The 18,854-nt window shown below is 41.4% G+C and overlaps 1 protein-coding gene across 1 annotated transcript in view; it reads left to right on the top strand.

Moving 5' to 3' along the window:
* dpf1 (double PHD fingers 1) overlaps positions 1-18,854 on the top strand; it is a 54,093-nt gene that overhangs the window by 14,829 nt on the left and 20,410 nt on the right. The window contains exons 4-8 of the mRNA XM_080889450.1: positions 1,576-1,683; positions 2,163-2,290; positions 3,598-3,687; positions 4,567-4,645; positions 4,748-4,879. Of these exons, the coding sequence (XP_080745576.1) occupies positions 1,576-1,683; positions 2,163-2,290; positions 3,598-3,687; positions 4,567-4,645; positions 4,748-4,879 (537 nt within the window). The remainder of the gene's footprint in view (positions 1-1,575; positions 1,684-2,162; positions 2,291-3,597; positions 3,688-4,566; positions 4,646-4,747; positions 4,880-18,854) is intronic.

Raw genomic sequence — 18,854 nt, 5'->3', positions numbered from 1 at the left:
AACCACATGACGTCACGTTCCGTACTGACAGAAGATGGCGCTAAACATGTTTTTAAAACTTTAAGCACCTATTTCTTAAATCCAGCTTCACAGACAGAGTTGCATCCATGCCGGTTTTTGAGAGCAGGGCTCCATGGTGTAAATTAGTGTTTCATGTCATCTTTAGAAACACACAAAACAGTCAAAAGTAATCTAACTACTGAAAGCACAACTTGGGTCATAAAAGAAAACAGGAGATTTTTTTATTTTCAGCTTTAATTTGACCATTTGCAAGTTTCCACTCTAAGTACATCACTTTCACTAGTTATGGCCTCTCCTGATTTTATCCTGTCCGCTCTGAAGACATGGCCAGGTTAGTTAGCTGAGGGTCTTTTGTAGTATTATATTTTTGTTATATCACATGTACATATATCGTTTTTTATAAGCACCCATTCACACCCAGTCACAGAAGCACTTTTTTAAATGTTTTTTTGCCTAAGTGCTTTCTGTCTCACATTCACACTCCGGTGAATGGATCAGAAAGCAACTTTGGTTCAGTATCTGTCTGTATACTATACTGGAGCAGCCAGGGATTGAACCATTAACCTTTGGATTACTAGATGACCTACTCCACCTCATGAGATGAGCTGCTCTAGCCCTCCTCAAAACAGTTTCAGAGCAGTTTCCCAAGAACACCAACTTTCGGATGAATTACTACGAGATCAGGTTGACACATAAATGCAGGGGTACTTTCACAGGGGTCACTGGTGGTCACAAGATGGTAACAGTAGGTAACACCAATGGTCAGTGGTCCCTCTAGAGTTTCCTCAACAAGGCCATTTGGGCTAAAGGCTCACAACACCCAGTAATGATAGTACCAGTGATGAATGTACTGAAGTACAGTTATGTTATATAATGTATTTGCTCTTTATTTATTTGTTATACTGTTTTCTCCTTCTACTTCACTATGTATTTGCAAGTTGCAACTCGTACAATTTATTTTAGGTCTTATTTTGCCGAATATAAAAATAAATCTTCCAATAAATGTATTATAGATAAAGTGACACAGCAGTATATAAGTAATTAGCTGTAATATAAATATTATATACACAGAATACACAGAACACTGCATAATTAATACTTTAAGTAAAACTTTTACACTGTTATTTAAGGATGAAGACTTTTACTTAAAGGGTGTAATGCCTATTTCACTACTATTTCAAGCAGAAGAATAAGAATAAATGTTTAGTTCTTATGCAATGCTACCTTTTCTGTAACACCATCTGTGTCGGGCCACTGCTCTGCACACGAGCTCTCGAGATAAACTAAAATAACAAACCTGAATAAATAACTGCGAAATGTTGTAAAATATAAAATGTGTTAGCGTTTAGCACCGCTGTGTCTACAGTCGCTCACAGTCTCTGGATGTGGGCTGTCTAGTTAATGATGTAAAACACCAAAATTAGTTACTTGGTAATTTATTCCAGCACATCAGACTTTGACATGCCAGAATTATGATTATTTAATAACCTACTTTCCTTCATGTACTAATTAATGTATCAATCATGCCAGTATGTGTGTTCCTCTGTATTTCAGGTCACGCTCCGGGCCAGTTGTACACATACCCCGCTCGCTGCTGGCGCAAGAAGAGACGGCTAAACATCTTGGAGGACCCGCGGCTTGTACCGATCGAGTTCAAGATAGGTGAGTAGGAAATGGGATGAACAGAAACACTTGAAAGAAACTGCAGAATATCTCAACTATGTTAGGTGTGGTAGACATTGCTTATAAATTCAGAGTCACACAGAATATCTCTTTTCTTTGAAAACTTTATGGATGTTATTGTATAACTAACTTCAGTGGAGTGATCATATTTGTAGAAAACTTTAACCTCATACTTAAGTAACTTTTCTTATTTTCTTATTTTACCAACATTTTACAGCAATTGGTTAATGCTTTGAGAAAATTTAAAAACAGCAATTTTCCACAAGTGTTATACAATCATATGACGCTAAAATGGCCATGATCATTTCAGCCTCTGTGCCGTGGAGATGCTAAAAGTCACTGCAGTTTCATGAACAAGCCAAATGTCGTGTCCTCGGGGCTCTGTCAGCTCGGCTGTGCACGCCAGCGTGAAGTCGTGCTCTCTGCTGCTTTCTGATTGTAATCGTCTCGTTCCACAGACTACGAGGCATCTTTAAAGAAGGAGGGGGGGATCCCAGACGGTCCCGTGCTGGAGTCGCTGCTTGCTGGGGAAACCCTGGACAAGAAGGTAGAAACCAAGGAAGAAGAGCCCATGAGCGAGTGTCAGGTGAGACGCTGCTTCCTCTTTCCTCGGTCGTTTCTCTCTCTGTAGTTCTTTGTTGCTCTCCACGTCTTGTTGTTTTCTTCTCATGTCAGGCTGTCTGTCTTTTTTTATCCATCTGTGTTTGCGTTTCTTTGTCTGTCTATGCCTTTTTGTGAGTGCGCGTCTCTCTCTCTCTCTCTTGGAGTGTGCGTTTTGGCGGTGACATGGGCTCCTGCGGCTCCTGACAGCGTGTGCGTGTTTCCCATCACTGCACTTGCGGCTTGTTGTTTTACGGGGATCCCGCTCAGTTGTTTCACAGACTTTGAAAATAGTTTTCTTTTTATCTTCTTTACATTAAAAGGAAACATAACTTATGTGCAAAAACTTAATGCTCATCTGTCTGGAGTATTTCACGAGCTCGAGGCTGCCGCTGTTGAACTCTCACGGACAGCTAATCAATCAGCAGTTGAGTGAATAGCGCTCACAGTGGCCCTTTGAGAGCTGGAGTCGTGTTTAGGACCTCTAATCCGGGGCTTCCCCCAACTCCTGCTCTTCAGCAGGCAGGCGTTATACCGTGTGTCCCATCAAACACTCAACTGTCAGCTTTTTACACTTTTCTTACTACAATATTTGAGCTCAGTGTCTGTGATATTCCACACATGAATATATTTGAACAAAGCTGGTGTCTTTGTTAAAATAGATGTTTAGTCCTACTAAAGCTCTTGCTAATAGAACGCTAAAAGCCTCACATCCAAGAGGGGCACTCCACTGATTTTACGCATAGTCTTCAGTTTATTCATCACAACGGACTCTGCACAGCCTGTGAAGTTTCTAATGAATAGGCTGTAATGCATACTCAAGTGAACCTTTTTGGGGTATTTAGGACACAATGGAGTTCGGTAAAACAAGCTATCAAGTTTTAATATAGGAAGTGGAAGTATGTTTTTGTTGGCTGACCCAAAAGGAAGAGTATGTCTGACACTTCTGCCTGCCTTTACTCATTCTGTTATGCCCCCCTCATCCCATGATTTGCCCAGTTTTATTAGATTTTCATGATCTACCTGTTTAATTGAGAAAATTGTGATTCAAATGTTGTCATATTTTATTGCAGCAAAACGGTGAAAGTATTGGTTATGTTCAGTGTTAATAGTGCTTTCATGCTGGGATCATCCGAACAAGTTAAAAACAGCAGGAAAGTGCGCAATTTAATTTAAACATACGGGCTCATGCAGGGTAAAAGGAAAAATAAATGACTTAAGCGATAAAAGGAAAGGAAACTAACCTGTATGACAGTCCATCTCTCCCTTTCTGTTTCTATATCTCACCAACAGAAGCTGCTTGTTGGGGATTTCCCTCATGAGCTGGAGGCGGATGACATGGATGAAGATGTTCCGAAGCGCAAGAACCGTACCAAAGCACGAGTAAGGAAACAGGGACATTTCAGTCTTTTCCACAGTAAATTACTTACTTGTTAATGTGGAAGAGCAGAATCAGGAAAAAACAAATGACCTAGTCTGAGCTCAGAGTTATCAGCTCTGAATCTGTGTCCTGTCTGTAAGACATAAAGGCACGCAGTGCTGGAGACGTGACAGTGTATAAGGAATGATTACTGGAAACTTCACATAAATGTAAAATATAAGTTAGAAATCTTTTCGTGCTTTTTCTGTGTACCAGACTTTGAAGTGAAGTGTCATTACACAAAACTAGAAGTTATTGCAAATAAATGCAAACAGATACAGTGATTAAAATCATGCTGGGAAGACCTCTTTTATAACATCTTTGATTAGATCAGACAGGTCTTTTTTCCCCCCACACTCTTTTTGGGGATCCTATGGGAAGATAATCAAGTGTTAGCAATGCATTCTGAAAGTCACCACACACAAACTCTCTCTCTCTCTCTCTCTCTCTCTCTCTCTCTCTCTCTCTCTCTCACACACTCACACACACACACACACACACACACACACACACACACACACACACACGCTTACACATACACCAGGGTTGCTAATTGGAACTGTTGCTCCCCTGCTAGGTGTCATCAGCCCCCTCCTGCTGGAAGTGGAGCTTTACACTGAGAGCAGATGATTAGAATGCAAACGTGTGTGTGTGTGTGTGTGTGTGTGTGTGTGTGTGTATTGTGAAACAGTGAGTGAGGAGTGTGCTGCTATGCTGTCTTTATTGTGTATGAGTGTACAAAACTTAGTACATAATAAGCGTGGAAGTTCAAACTTTTATGATTATATTACATGTATTTTTACAAGTGTGTGTGTGTCTGTGTGTGTGTGTGCTCTCTGCAGGCCTATGGTGTTGGGGGCATGAGAAAGAGACAAGAGCTGCCTGCCATTGAAGACAGAGACAAGCCTTATGTCTGTGACAGTGAGCGTCACATTTTCTATGGATTCATTTAAGTTTCTCCTTTCTCGTTTCTTCTTGCAAACGTAGATAAATCTAATATTATACACTGCGTGTGTGTTCCAGTCTGCGGGAAGCGCTATAAGAACCGCCCAGGGCTGAGTTACCACTACACTCACACACACCTGGCAGATGAGGAGGGTGAAGAAGACTCAGAGCGACACACGCTACCCTTCCAACGCAAGAACAACCACAAGCGTGAGTCTGCACTTATCTGTCTGTCCATTTGCAGGTTGTTGTGGAGAGTTTTCAGAATATTTGTATTCAAAACAGACTAAGTATAAAACATTTTCAGGGTCATACCAACCATCCTTCATAATCACAGCTGATTGCCTTGAAGTTACCCCAGTGGCATTAGGGATGGGTACAGTGCTGACAAAGCCAAGTCCAGTGTGCACTTGTGTGCATTTTATAATAAGATTTAAGCTGAGTTTTCAGCTCTCTCTTATTCACATTTTAGAACCTTTTTCAACCCCGGTCAAACAATGTGAGCTTCCTTAGTAGAAGAAAAAGGGGTTAAACGTGCATTATAGGACACACCACACCCTGCAGTGGGACTGAAAGTTTGCACTAGTTTGAGTCTGATGGATGCAGATTGTCACACTTTTGTTCTCTGTTAACTTCAAGTCTACAGAACGTGGCACATGACACTTCAATATTAGCATGACTGCCCTGAGGCAAAGTTAGCCCTAGGGTAATTTTGCTCTTTTTCTTTTCTTGCAATGTTTAACCTTTCAGGGATTTGGCTGCTGTAGCCCTGAGCTAATGTCACTGTCAGACCTCATTCAAACTTCTACTATTACCACTGTATCAATACTGTATAGAAACTTTTCAGAAGTGACAAGATAGCTATTTCTGAATGTACAAATGCATCATTATAATGTAGCATACTTGCTATTCATAGGGCGGGTTGAGGGAACACCAAAACAAGCACATGATCATCAGTCATGTCAGTCGCAATGATGAATGTCTATTTGAAATAAAGCACAACCACAGTGTTTAATATAAGCAAAACAACAGATACATTTTTGTATATGTTGATTGTGTGCCTGTGATTTGTGCCTGCCCTGCTACCTGCTTTCAGAACGTGCACACACAGACCAGTCGCTGTGAGGTTCCTGCCACAAATCTGGGTTTGACAAACTTTAGCAGGAGCTGAAGTTGTTGCTTTTACATGTTTTATTTACTCCTGCAGCTTTGTAGGGTTTCCTGCAGCAGCAGGATCAATACGTGCACCTGAGACAATGTTCATTTTTCAACATAATTATTAATTATTTCCAACACATAGAAAGGATGGGTCATGACGTGTGAACTGTTGATGTCTTCGGTAAAGTTCAAAACATTGTTCATAAATTCTCAATCACTATTTGCAGTTGTGATTTTATGAATAACTGTGAGCCTGGGTGTTTACTGTGACTAATCTTAGCACAAAAAGTGAGGACATTTGTTTTCGGTCGATCCTTTTGTTGTTGTAACAATGCTTGTCTAATCGATGCAATGAATCTTATACTGTTGGAAAGCCTGTGTATTTCCCCTTACATGGTGCCGGATTTGAAAATTAATTTGCGGGTTGAGCAGCAGAGTTGCCAACTTGCCAGGTCTTCTCTGTCAACGTCAAACAGCTTCTGCTATTCACTAGCTGGGACCACATCCTCATTTTAGGTTTGACAGCATTTCTAGTAGTTAATGGCAGATGGCTTGAACATGAATTGAGGCTGTGGGTAGAGGAAGGCTTCAGTGGCGGTGGCTCCCAGGCTGGGTAGATCCGCATGTACTAATGAGTAGTGAATGAACTGAAAAAGAGGAGGGAGGGTGGCGTAATATATAGAGAACCGGAAGGGTATGAAGGTGTGGTCCCAATCCTGAAATTCAGATGAGTTATCTCCTATTGACTCTTGTTTTGAACTCCTGGTACCCAAGATGGTGACAATTAGGAGCCTGATTGCTGCCTGATAGTGGTCAGCTGGTGTCTGCTCCAAGCATGCCAAGTTTGACTGATCTGAATAGGGCCTGTGGCATAGAGCAACTTTAAGATGATGCTCTGTAAAACCAAGATGCAGCATTATTTGGAGCGAGCACTAGTTCCATATAACAGTTGATATCAGATATAGGCTGTCCCAAGAAGACTGTGTTTCCTCATCCTGTCCACATTTAGGAACCGCAGTCTTCTACAGATTTACAGTCAAGGTGTGGAGGATGATTTGGCCGACAGCTCTTTACCCAGACAATCCAGAACAGACTGAACATAGCCACAGAGAAGATTTGGCAACTTTTTCATTAGAGCAACTCACATACTCAACTCTGCTGCTCAACCCACAAATTGTCCTCACAAACATGGCACTATTTAAATGGAAATAATCAGACTTTTCAACAGTGTAAGATTTATTGGGAAGAATGGGACCAGATGGTAATAATGACAGCACATTTAACACATTTATTGTGAGATCAAGACAAATTAGATATGTTATCACATAGAGACTGTTTTGTGTGTTTCTGACAACATTAAAAAAAGAACTTTACACTTGTGATAGACTTACACCATGCCATCTCTCTTTATGATTTCAAGAGTTAAAGGTGCAATTCATCTAATTAAATTCACCAACTAAAAATTAGTACTTAGTCAAAAAAGGTCTAAGTCATGCATCCATTTCTAAGGGCCATTGGGAGATCTGACCAGGATACTGAAAGTTAGAGAAATGAAATTACCCAGACTGTAAAGGTTCTTCTACCCAACCATCATCTATTTTACTTAATTGTATACCTCAGCCTTTGCTGTGAATGCATATCAGTTGTTAATGAGCTTTTAACTGGCGCTGATCAATTTTGAAGAAGTGCTAGTTTACAAGTCATACTACAGTAAGGAACATTTCCATCACACTCTTTAGACATCAACTTCTAGTGTATGTACATTTTTTTTTACAGAATGCAATATGGCTGCAGCTATCAAGGGCCTAATGAGAATCTCTTAATGCAGTGGTCCATAATATCATGAGGTAGTAATGATGATAGCGCTCGCTAATGCCTTCAGCTCTTCTTGAAGAGAATGTCGACAGCTATGCTGGGTTACAGATGAAATGTTTTTTCAGACTGACTAAAGTATCTAAAACATTAACTAGCGTTTTGTGACATTCATTAGCTCCAAAATATGAACTCTAGTGTATATAGTGATTTTTTTCCCAATCTCACAACATTCATATTTGTAGTTCTGACTGAACAAAAAGGAAGTAATAACAATAAAAACAAAATGAAAAAATATGGGTAGCTGCACTGGCATCTTCCAAATTATTCTTTTTAACATTAGTATTCAAAATTTTGCAATGGATGTATGCATTCCCATTCTCTGTTTGTATGGTGTGTGTATAGTAACACAAACGTTTAAGGTGGTGCGCTTAACAAACATTACACCCGCATTAGCAGCGCCTTTCCATAATGATGTTACAGTTAAGCTTAAAGCACAAGTGTGGCCAAATGCTGTTAAAATGTCAGGGTTTAAGAAAGGAAATATAAAGTGACTAAACCCGCGTAAACACAACACAGTTAAAAGAACTTGAAATGCAAATATTTAATTCATTTTAGTTCAATTAATTTTTATTTGCATAGGAAACAAATAGAAACACCCTACAATAATACAACCCCCCCCCCCAACAATCAGAGAACTCCCTGTGAGCAAGCACTTGGCACCAGTGGGAAGGAAAAACTCCCCTTTTAACAGGAAGGAACGTCCAGCAGAACTGAGCTCAGAGAGCAGCAGCCGTCTGCCATGACCAGTTGGGGCTTGAATATGGGAGATATGTAGTCTTGCTTGCTTGTGGCAGTTTATAACCGTGCTGCAGCGTTTTGGACTAACTGCAGTCGGCTAAGCACTGACAAATTGACACCTGAATAATGATTATTATAATAGCGAAGCTGGATCGCTCTCTTAACGTCTCCGAATCAGAGAAATTGCTTCACTTTTGCTAGTATCATAGATGGAAGAATCTAGTTTTAATGACTGTGTTAATCTATTTGTCACAAGTTAGATTATTGTTAAAAATCAATTCCAGGTTCCTCGCAAATGGTTTTTATAATTCCTTATAGGGACAATGTTGTAAAGGTTAAAACACAATGACCTCTGTTTCCTGTATGAGTATGAAAAAGGACTGGGCCAAGAATGGACCCCTGGGGGACCCCATATAAGCACAGGGTTATTGAGGAAGATGTAACCCCTACCCACATAGCAAGCTGGTCTAGCCTAGATCTGGTATCAAGTCGGCACTGCTGGCTGTCTTCTGGTGTGGTAAGTGGTATGTCATCCAGATATGGGCCAGGCCTGCCATAGATGGCACTGTCTATGTGATGGCATGCCATATCTGGCCCGATTGTGGTTTGGTTTATGTGGCCCAGGCTAATAGAAAACAGGTCTGGCCCAGATCTGGCATCAAGCTGGCACTTCTGACTAACTGGTGTCATGACAGAGTGTATGTCAACCAGATGTTGGCCAGGTCTGGCAATGATGGCACTATTTATGTTCCTATTTTCCTATTTTAGTTAGAAGACCCAAGTGCCATGTTGCAATACTATACTGCTATGGTAGCCAACGGTTCAAATGCAGGTTTGACAGGTTTGTGAGTGTACACTTTATCCACTACCTAGTGACGGTTTACTCATCTTTGCCAGTGGGTGGCTGTAGCTCAGGAGGTACAGCAGGTCACCTACTAATTGGAAGGTTAGTGGTTCGATCCCTGGCTCCTCTAGTCTGCATGTCAAGAGTGAGAATGTGTGTGCCTGTAGTTAAGAAGCGCTCAATTTCGAGGAAGTGTATGAATGTGGCATGTTGTATAGAGCACTTTGAGTAATCTGGAAGAGTAGAAAAGCACTATATAAGAATCAGTCCATACAGAGTTTCGTCATATTACTTTTGCACTATTATGTTCCGGCGGATGTTGTTATTACATGGCTTGATTAAGGTACACATTAGGCTGACATCTGGGGCCAGAGCTGAAACTGTTCTGGGCCAGCACAGGGCCAACAGTGTGTCTGCAACTGGCCTTGTGCTGGCCCATGTGTGGGCCACATCTGGCAAACCAGATCTGGGCCACCAAAGGGCCGTCATTCTTTGTGGTATGTGGGCCATGTGTAAGCACATTGTGTGGGCCAGATCTGGGCCATACCAATTTTGCTATCTGGGTAGTCTAACTGTAAAACCTTTGTTGGTTAAATAACATTTAAACCATTTTCAGCACAATTCTTTTGATTCTGAAGAAGCTGAGAGATAAGAATACCATGAAATACAATATTAAAATCAGGGCTAAGGTTTTAAAAAATTACATGAATGAATACTAAAATGACAGAATCTTCTAGGTCAGTAATTTTTATTGTTAGGAGGTCATGTAAAACTTTTAAAAGCACAGTTTCAGTGCTGTGGTGTGCTTGAAATCCAGACTTGTAGTACTGTTACAAACTGAAGCAAAGTTGTAAAGTATGTAAGGTGTTATAAAGTTTATTTTAGCTCCTGCTGAAGCGTCCAGATCACAATTCTCAGAATTATATTCATTTTGGATTAATTAGACACCTTGTGAGTTCAGATGCAATGCAAATGCTTCCTTCCAGTGCAGGGACCAGTGAGTCCAGCAAAGCACACATTAAACAAGCTGATTATTCGACTTTAATGAAGGAATATTTTTTTATGCCTCATGCCATACTTTAATCACTGTTGACTCAGCCAAACTGATTTTTTAAAATGATACGGCTGCACACCTGGTTTGGCAAATGCAGTAAACTGTAGTTTAGAAACATTTGCACGCAATGTAAACAGGCCCATCACATTTGATAACTTCAGAGAAATCATGTTCACTGTCACTGAGTTTTCACTAATTTTTCATAGAAACCATTTAAACAGGAATGACACAGGTGTAACAAACGTAAATAATAGTCAGTTTCCTGTTGGTTTTCCAGTGAGGTTGCACATACAAAACAGAGCCCTGTTTCCCTAAAGCATTTTAAGGCCCATTGTAAGTCTGCTGACGACAGTCTTAGTAAAAAAGATGCCTTTGGGAAATGGAGCCCAGGCCCAGGCACTACATGAAGCAGTTTATTAGACTGCAGTCAATATATATGTAATTGCTTACAACTGTCTTGAACACATTATTGTGCATCATGAAAAAAGTCACACCTCTGTGGACATTTATTCTCTTTAAAACTCACCTTGGTTTCCTCTCATGCCACATTATTCCCTGTGTTATTTTTACCTATTAAATAAAATGAACTGTGAGAAGTAAGTGTGAAAATTATTGAAAACTGGCAGATTTCCCAAAGCTATAAAGGGGCCTTTTTGCAAAATCTGGAGGGGCACAGGTTTGTACAGACATTATATGGCATGAGACTGTCCAGAGATCACTTTTGCAGTGTGATTCACTGAATGGTACTGTAGTATATGCAGAACGCTGCTGTTGGTGTTTGGGATCCCAAGCCTGCACTTAGCACAAGGCTACAACGGCTCTGCTAAACGTATCATGGGTACGATAAGAGAGCAATAAGTGCCAATGAACAACAAGTAAAGCAAATATTTAGGTTTCTATGAACAGGTTGGGAATCAGGCCTCGACTCTTGATCCTGTCAGCTGCAGCATCAAAATTGCTCTGCTTTTTTTTCTTTGGCTATTTGTTCTCATCCCCCGGACCAGTTTTCTATTGCCGTGTTCGGCGTTCAGTGTTGTCTTCTGTGTGTGTGTGTGATTTGTTTGTTTTTTGAAGACTTCTTTTAAGGACAATAGCATGCATTTATCCTACGGGAGATTGTGTTTTGGTCAGTAATCATGAGTAAATTGGCTACAGTTGTTCACAAAAAAAAAGGAAAAAGAAATAGCTGTGGACATTTGAAAGAAGAGCACAGACGAATCATCCTCTTTCTTTGTTCCTCCTGGTCTTAAAACAAGCAATTTGCTCAGAATAGAGCACACAGATAAACACACAAAACACACACATCCACGTTATCTGCACTGCAACAATGTCCACAGTGAAACCACGCTGCCTCAATTAATTGGCAGTGTGTGTTTTGTGTTTTTAAACTGGCCGTTTGTCTGACAGGACACAACAGTCCTTTATATATATATATATATTAGGGGTGCAACGATATTCATATCGATATTGAACCGTTCGATACAGTGCTTTCGGTTCGGTACGCATATGTATCGAACAATACAACATTTGTAATTTATTTTATCAATTTTCCTTCTGACGATGCTGTCTGTGTGGAGCGCTCAGTGAATCTGTGTTCGACTACTCCGCCTAGGCTGCACTGTCGAGCGCAGATCCACTGAGCGCTCAACACAGACAGCATAGTCAGAAGGAAGAGCACAGGGCAAGCTAGCGAGACAGAAGTTAAGCTCTCCTTGCAACAGGCAAATTGACCCTCATTCAGATCTGGCGTTTGGAATTATTTTGGTTTTCATGTGACGTATGACCCTGAAGGTAAGCGAGTCATGGACTAAAGTAAAACAGTATGTTGGATGTGCCGTGCAATGCTCAATTACATTGGTGTGAACTAGTGTGTTAGCGCAGTTAGCTCGTTAACGTGTTGGCCGTCTAGCCCCATGCATGGAGCGATCGGCAGTAGCTCGTTAACGGAGATTTGCCGTGTTGTGGCGTTAAGGTCATTTCAACGAGATTAACCTGAGAGCACTAGTGGGAACACAACGAATATGACTGCACATTTACACCGACATCATCCTAGTGCAAAGACAAAAACAACAAGCATGCTACTAACTTTAGCCGAGTCATTTAGACAGCTGTTAGCACATGATTCTCCTTATGCTGCTGAGAATATAGCCCAGAAGAAGCGGATAGTATAGCTTTTATTTTGGAAAGAGCCATTTCTCTGTAATAAACTCTCTTTTCCAAAGATGAGTGATTCCTCAATCAGATACAGGGCTTGCAATATCGCTAGCCCGACGTCCCGGAGCTAGCGATTTTTTCAGTCGGGCTACCAAAATCTATCTCTTCCCTGCCCGTCGGGCTATTGTAGGAAGGAAAAATATATGTCAATGCTTTTGCATTCTTTCAGAAATGTAGCTGGGTAATTATGTCATTGGCATCGGTGAGCCACTGTCAATATGTGACATATTGAAGTCGCGTTTGAATTTGCGCTTGTTTTTTTGCTTTCACTTTGCAATCGAGCGAACTGTGTATAGAGAGCGACAGCACTGATCTGTGAGTGATGATAATTTGTGCACCAATTCCTCTGACATCGTCTTATTAATCGTTAGCTTACTATGCAAACATGACAAGTGAAATCTCCCGCAGCTTAAACATGTGAGAGGTTGATCACGCAGAGAATCGCTGAGCTTATGTGAGTGAGTGTGTAAAAGCATTTCAGTTCTGCTGAGCCAAATAAGACAGGTCAGGGTGAAGAAGTGACAGCCAAAGAAAAGCTTACCACAAAACGGAGAAGTTATGACAAATCAGACTATAAGGCAAAAAGAAAGTGCAGCTTTATGGTTTCATGGACAAAAGAATTTCTGTGGCTGCAATATGACAAGCTAAATAACCAGGGCTGCACATAAGTGGTCCGCAGGTGCGCATTCGCTGTCAAAATAAAAAACGCGCACAAGGGTTAGGGTTAAATTTAAAAACTGTACTTTTGAGTTAAAATATATATTTATAATTTTAATAAATGACAAATTAAAAATGCATGAACATTTTTTTTGTATCGAAAAAATATCGAACCGTGACACCAAAGTATCGAACCGAACCGAACCGTGAATTTTGTGTATCGTTGCACCCCTAATATATATACATTTCTCTCTATATATATCTTTGTGTGTGTTTGTAAAATGTGTGTGTTTGTGTGTGTGTGTGGCCAGGCTGCAGTATTAGGTCTCTCCAGTGGAGGAGAGCAAGAGAGACAGCATTTGAATTGTTTAATATCCCCCATTACTCCCTCCCAAGCAGTCAGAAATCACACACATGGTCACGTGAACACACACACACACACAGTCAAACACGCATGCACGCACACGCACACGCGGCTCCAGAAAACCCAATCTTCTCTGCTGAAATGAAAAAGAAAGCTTAGCCTTTTGGTTGGTGTGTGTGTGTGTGTGCTTGTGTGTGTGTGTGTGTGAGAGAGAGACTCCAAATGCACAAGTGCATATGCATTTGCAAGACTCTGTGAGTGTAAATGCATTGATGTGCGTGTTTGTGTGTGTCTATATATGTGCACGTGTGTGTGTGTGTGTGTGTGTGTGTGTGTGTGTGTGTGTGTGTGTGTGTGTGTGTGTGTGTGTGTGCAACATTTTACATTTAACCAGTCTGCCAAGTGCCATGGAAGAGGCTCCACCACCCTCCACCCTCCATCTTTTGGTATATTGCCACATATGTAATAATATTAATACGGCTTCCCTTGAATGAGAGCAACCCCGCATGCATAATTCATGCTATATTCTCGCTGTCTAGACACTATAGCATGTATGCAGCATCCCTGACACACAAGGGTGAGCCGAAAAACACACAAACTTATTAGAGAAACTATAAAAGTCTGTTTGGGGTTTTTTTTGGAGCCTCGCCCCTCTCTGCTCTCTCTGTTTTTCCATCAGCGTGATAAACGACAGATTACTCCACGAGGAGATGAGCTTTTCCTTCCCTCTTGCTCTGCGAGTCCATCTTTCACCACTTTTCTTTTCCTCATCTTGCTCTGCATCCCCCCCGCCCCCCCCGCTTTCCATTCTCTCCATCCATCTGCTTTGGCTTTCCTTATAATTAATTTCTTTGTTTGTGTGTACCATCGCTAAAATCAACCACCGTTACTAACCCTCCACGTATTCCTGGATCCTAGCTGATATACTGTTTACTCAAAAATGAGCTGCGCCATTAAAATTCATGACCGCACAACATACTATGTTTCTCTTTCTCCAAACAGGAGAAGTAGTAGAAGAGGCTGGAGGTTAGAGGGAGGGAGAGCAGAATATTGAGAGGTGGGGGTCTTTTTTTGGCATTGGTGTGATGGTTGGAGGGCTGGGGGTAGGAGACGGAGATGAGAGGGAGGAGGCTGAGGGGGGAGAAGTAAGGGGGGATGTTTACTTTAGAGGTCGGCCCTGCACTGTCCACCTGAAAATTGGTTTTGTGGACTTCAATAGAGAAAAGCAGGAAAAAGAAGAGCGAGACAGAGAGCGAGGAAGAGTAAAATAATGGGAGAAGAGTCGGGATATAAGATGGGTAGATAAAATGAGAATTACCCAAACAGAGCAAAACAGCACCTGTGAATATGGGAATGGATGACTGAGTGAAATAAAAGTAAAAACAAAAAGAGAAGGGGGGGGGGGATGTGTGGGAGGGAGTGGGGGAGGGAGGAGAGGGGGACGGGGGTGTAGTTGTCATTAAAGCCTCCTCTCTCAAATCAGAACTGAGATTCAGAGGCCACTTTATCTGGACGGACAGACGGTCCTACGGTGTAGAGCAGCAGGGACACAGAATGTGTGTGTCTGTGTGTGTGTGTGTGTTATTAAAAAAATGCACCTAACTCACGCACATGCATGCCCATGAATGTGCGCACGCCTCTCTGTGACACTGAGCTGCGTGAGAGTGCTGTATGGCCAATCACGCCCAACTCCAAATTTGTCTGTGTGCGTGTTTGTGTGTGTGTGTGTGTGTGTGTGTGAGTGAGACATGTAATTGAGCTCTTTGAAGGTCAGTATCCCTCTGTTCCTACTCACCATTGTTGGTTGTTGTGGTTTTTTTCCCCACTTACATTTTTTTTCTTGTGTTTCAAAATGGCCTCCCCGCTCTCCTCCTGCTCTCTGCAGGCTGAAGCGAAGCAGGAATTTTGATCAACCAAACACTGAGAACCTGAAATGGCCACTACCCACTTTGTGTCTGTTGTCATTCAGCTGTGCTCAGCAGTGCCCCCCCCCCCCCCCCCCCCCCCCCCCCCTTCTACTTCCATCTGTCTTTGTCTTCGGAATATCGGAAAAGGTGATTTGAGGTGTTGGAAGACTCCGGCAGCTCTCGTGTTTGTTGTGCTGACATTTATAGCAATGTCACTGGGCAGATACAGATGTGTGTCTCTACTGGGACTAGATGGGAAGTCTTTGCACTAAATGCTGTTTGCTACCAAAACCTGACTGTAAGTCCTAGGGACAAAGTGGAGCAATGGCTTAATGTTTCATGCACTCATTTTGTCTATGTTTAAATGCCCTTTGTGTTTAATAGACTTCTGATTACTGTTAGCTTCATCTTATAAGATTTTGAAGCATGTCTCCTAAATTTCATTCATGGCCAGAGGTTTAATTGCATACACGGTCAAAAAAACAAAAACAAACCCTCCAGCTTAAGAACACAGTTTTAAAATTTTTCGTGTTACTTTTTTCCGGATATTTTTTCCCCCTTCTTTTAACTACACATAGAATTTTACAGTTTAAAGAAATGCCCATAAATTTTTGTAAAAAAAAAAAAGACATTTTCCATGTTTTTCCAAGATTTTTTAATAGTTTTTATTTTAACAGTCTCATGACATTTTTTGACATACTCTGAAAATGCATACTTGTGATTCATCTTCATGGACACAGTTAACCCCAGTTTTTTTTTAATTAATTAATTTTTTTTTGTCTCATATCTCAGCCCGTTCAGTGTATTGCATGCATATCTATTGATTTACGTGCATTCACAGGAAGTGATGTTTTATTAGCTTGAAAGGGGCAAAAAAGTCTGCATCTGGAGACTGTACCGGTTGGTGGCTTATTAAGTCATTTCATCTGTCCCCAGGAACCACAACTTGAGTCCCCTGGAATCATTTATAGACATTATCTGCCGTTACTTTGACACTTCGTTTGTTGTTTTGTTAAATTTAGGCACTAAAAACTTCTCAAGCTTAGGAACCAGAGCGACTCTGTTGGGTTTAGGCAATGATGCTACTTGTTTAGGATTAGAAAATTTTATTTTTTGCGCAGATACAACAGATGATCTTAACACTGTGTTCCCTTGGTTGACCTGTCCTCTCTGTGGAGTTTAGAGAACACATGTGGTACAGCCAAAAACCTACATCCTACTACATCAAAGATATGAATCCTGTGACAGGTAAAACGGGAAATATATTCTCCATTTACATGAACAAATAGATAATTTCTCCTGATTATCTCATGTTTTGGAATAAGATCATGCTGGCCTAAACACATTGCTGATTTTAAGTTTCAATCCAAAGACTAATTAAACTTGAGTCATGTCCTTTCAGTTTGATTTAATATGCAGGAAACATTTACGTTAAATTTGCTACATTGAAACAGCAAAGACATAAAAATGAAAAAAAAATGATCTGATTATAAGACAAATGATAAAAAAACATCTTCAAAAGTAGCTGAATATTCACCGCAGTGCAGACAACTTCATTAAACTGGAAAGGCTGGTGTATATTTTTGTGTTGCTGGTGCATCCATCAGTACATTGTGTGTATTTTCACATGTGGAACCAGCATTCACTGCTTTCTGGATGTGTTCTGAACTTTTCATGTACTCGAACGTTCCTTCTCAGCTTTTGATTGGTTGATTGTTGCCGCTGCTGCACGGCGCAGGAAAAAGGAAGGGAGAAACGGCTGTTGCCTAGCAATCCGGTTGCCATGGATACCGCCAGGGCTCCCTCCTAAAGAGTACACTGTTATGTACATTGAAAAGAGAGAGAGAGAGAGAGAAAGAGAGTGAGAGATAGGTGGTAGAGGAGGAGGGAAGGAGAGCTATGGAGAGAAGAAGAAAAAGGATGGAAGGAGGGAGAGGGGGAGAGAGAATGAAAGAAGGCAGGGTGGAAGAAGTTGAAGTGGAGGGAGAAGGAGCAGGAGGGGGTGCAGAGTTCATTAAAAATAACATAAAGAATGGGAGAGAGACAACAGACAAAGAGAGAAGCAGAGCGAGAAGCAGAGAGTTAAACAGACTGAGAGAAAAAGAAGACGAAGAAAAAAAAACCCTCTTCATGATTCATCATATAGATCCCCCCAGACAGTTGGAGTGGTGAAGGCAGGGTAATATTGGAGTCTGCTTCATTTGGTATTCTGTCTTAAGATGTGGTGTTGTGGCTTGCTGGATGGTTGTTCTGTGGTCCCTCAGTTGTCTTGGCCATGTTTGGATAAGCCTCCCACACTACCACACCACAACCCCTCCCCTACCACCGTGCCAAATCCACGCTCACCCTCCATCCATCTCCTGCTGTCTAGTTTTCTGTCAGTGAATGGATTTACCGCAGCCGTAAAACTTGAGCGCCACGTCACGCTTGTAAATTATTGACGGAACAATGCAAACATTGGAAAGAGCGAGAAGTAAAAGGTTTGAGGGATGCAAACTTTTTGCACTTGGTCTAAACTACAGCGTTGTTGCTCCTGGGAAGCTGCCAAGCCCCCACGTACAGTAGCGAAGCCACTTGCAGCTCTTGTTTGTGCAGAATAAAATTCCAATTAGAAGTTAGCACAAGCAGCATTAAATGCAAAGATAATGTCACCACTTACAGAAACTCACACTCTTAATTTCAGTGTTGCGGTGGCACAACAAAATACAATCTGTGCTCTACTTGTTTTGTCAAATTTTTGCTTTTGTATGCATATCTATTCTTTTTTTTCTTTTTTCTTTTCTTTTTTTTACCCCCGGTTGGTCATTTTTGACATTTCCGTGTGAGAGCGCAGGGCTAACATAGTGGACCATGTGAAGTAGGGCCCAATTCAAACAGGATTTCACAGTCACATTCCCAGCTGGCTCTGTCCCTGGAACAAAATAGGATTAATAATTTGCATTTTAACTCTTTGCGGACAGGGACACAAGCCACGGAGCGATTCTTTGTAAGAGCGTGCGTGTGTGTGTGCACAAAGTTTTGCACGCATCGGCATTTCCTGCGTGTGCGCGTTTGTGTGTGATTTCTTTACATGCATGATTTATGGGGTGGTAGTGTGCGTCTGTGTGTGTCTATTTGCTAAATGTGCACATATCAGAATACTGCAGAGCCTGACGGATTGTACGCTTGTGTGTACGTGTGCCTGTGTGCCTGTGTGTGTGTGTATCTTTGTTCCTGTGGGTCAGTGTGATTACAAAGCAGCCATAGATCAAGTTTTATTATGCACCAAAACTGTCTCTGTCCTCTTTACTTTGCAATGTCATCTCTGAGAGCACACGCTCACATTGCACACACACAGAAATGCATGCATCCAGTCCCACAATGCATTGGGAGTT

The sequence above is a fragment of the Rhamphochromis sp. 'chilingali' genome (genome assembly GCF_963969265.1).
Source record: "Rhamphochromis sp. 'chilingali' genome assembly, chromosome: 8".
Lineage (NCBI taxonomy): Eukaryota > Metazoa > Chordata > Actinopteri > Cichliformes > Cichlidae > Rhamphochromis > Rhamphochromis sp. 'chilingali'.
The sequence above is the reverse complement of the archived record's forward strand: the minus strand, read 5'-3'. Positions and strand labels throughout refer to the sequence as shown.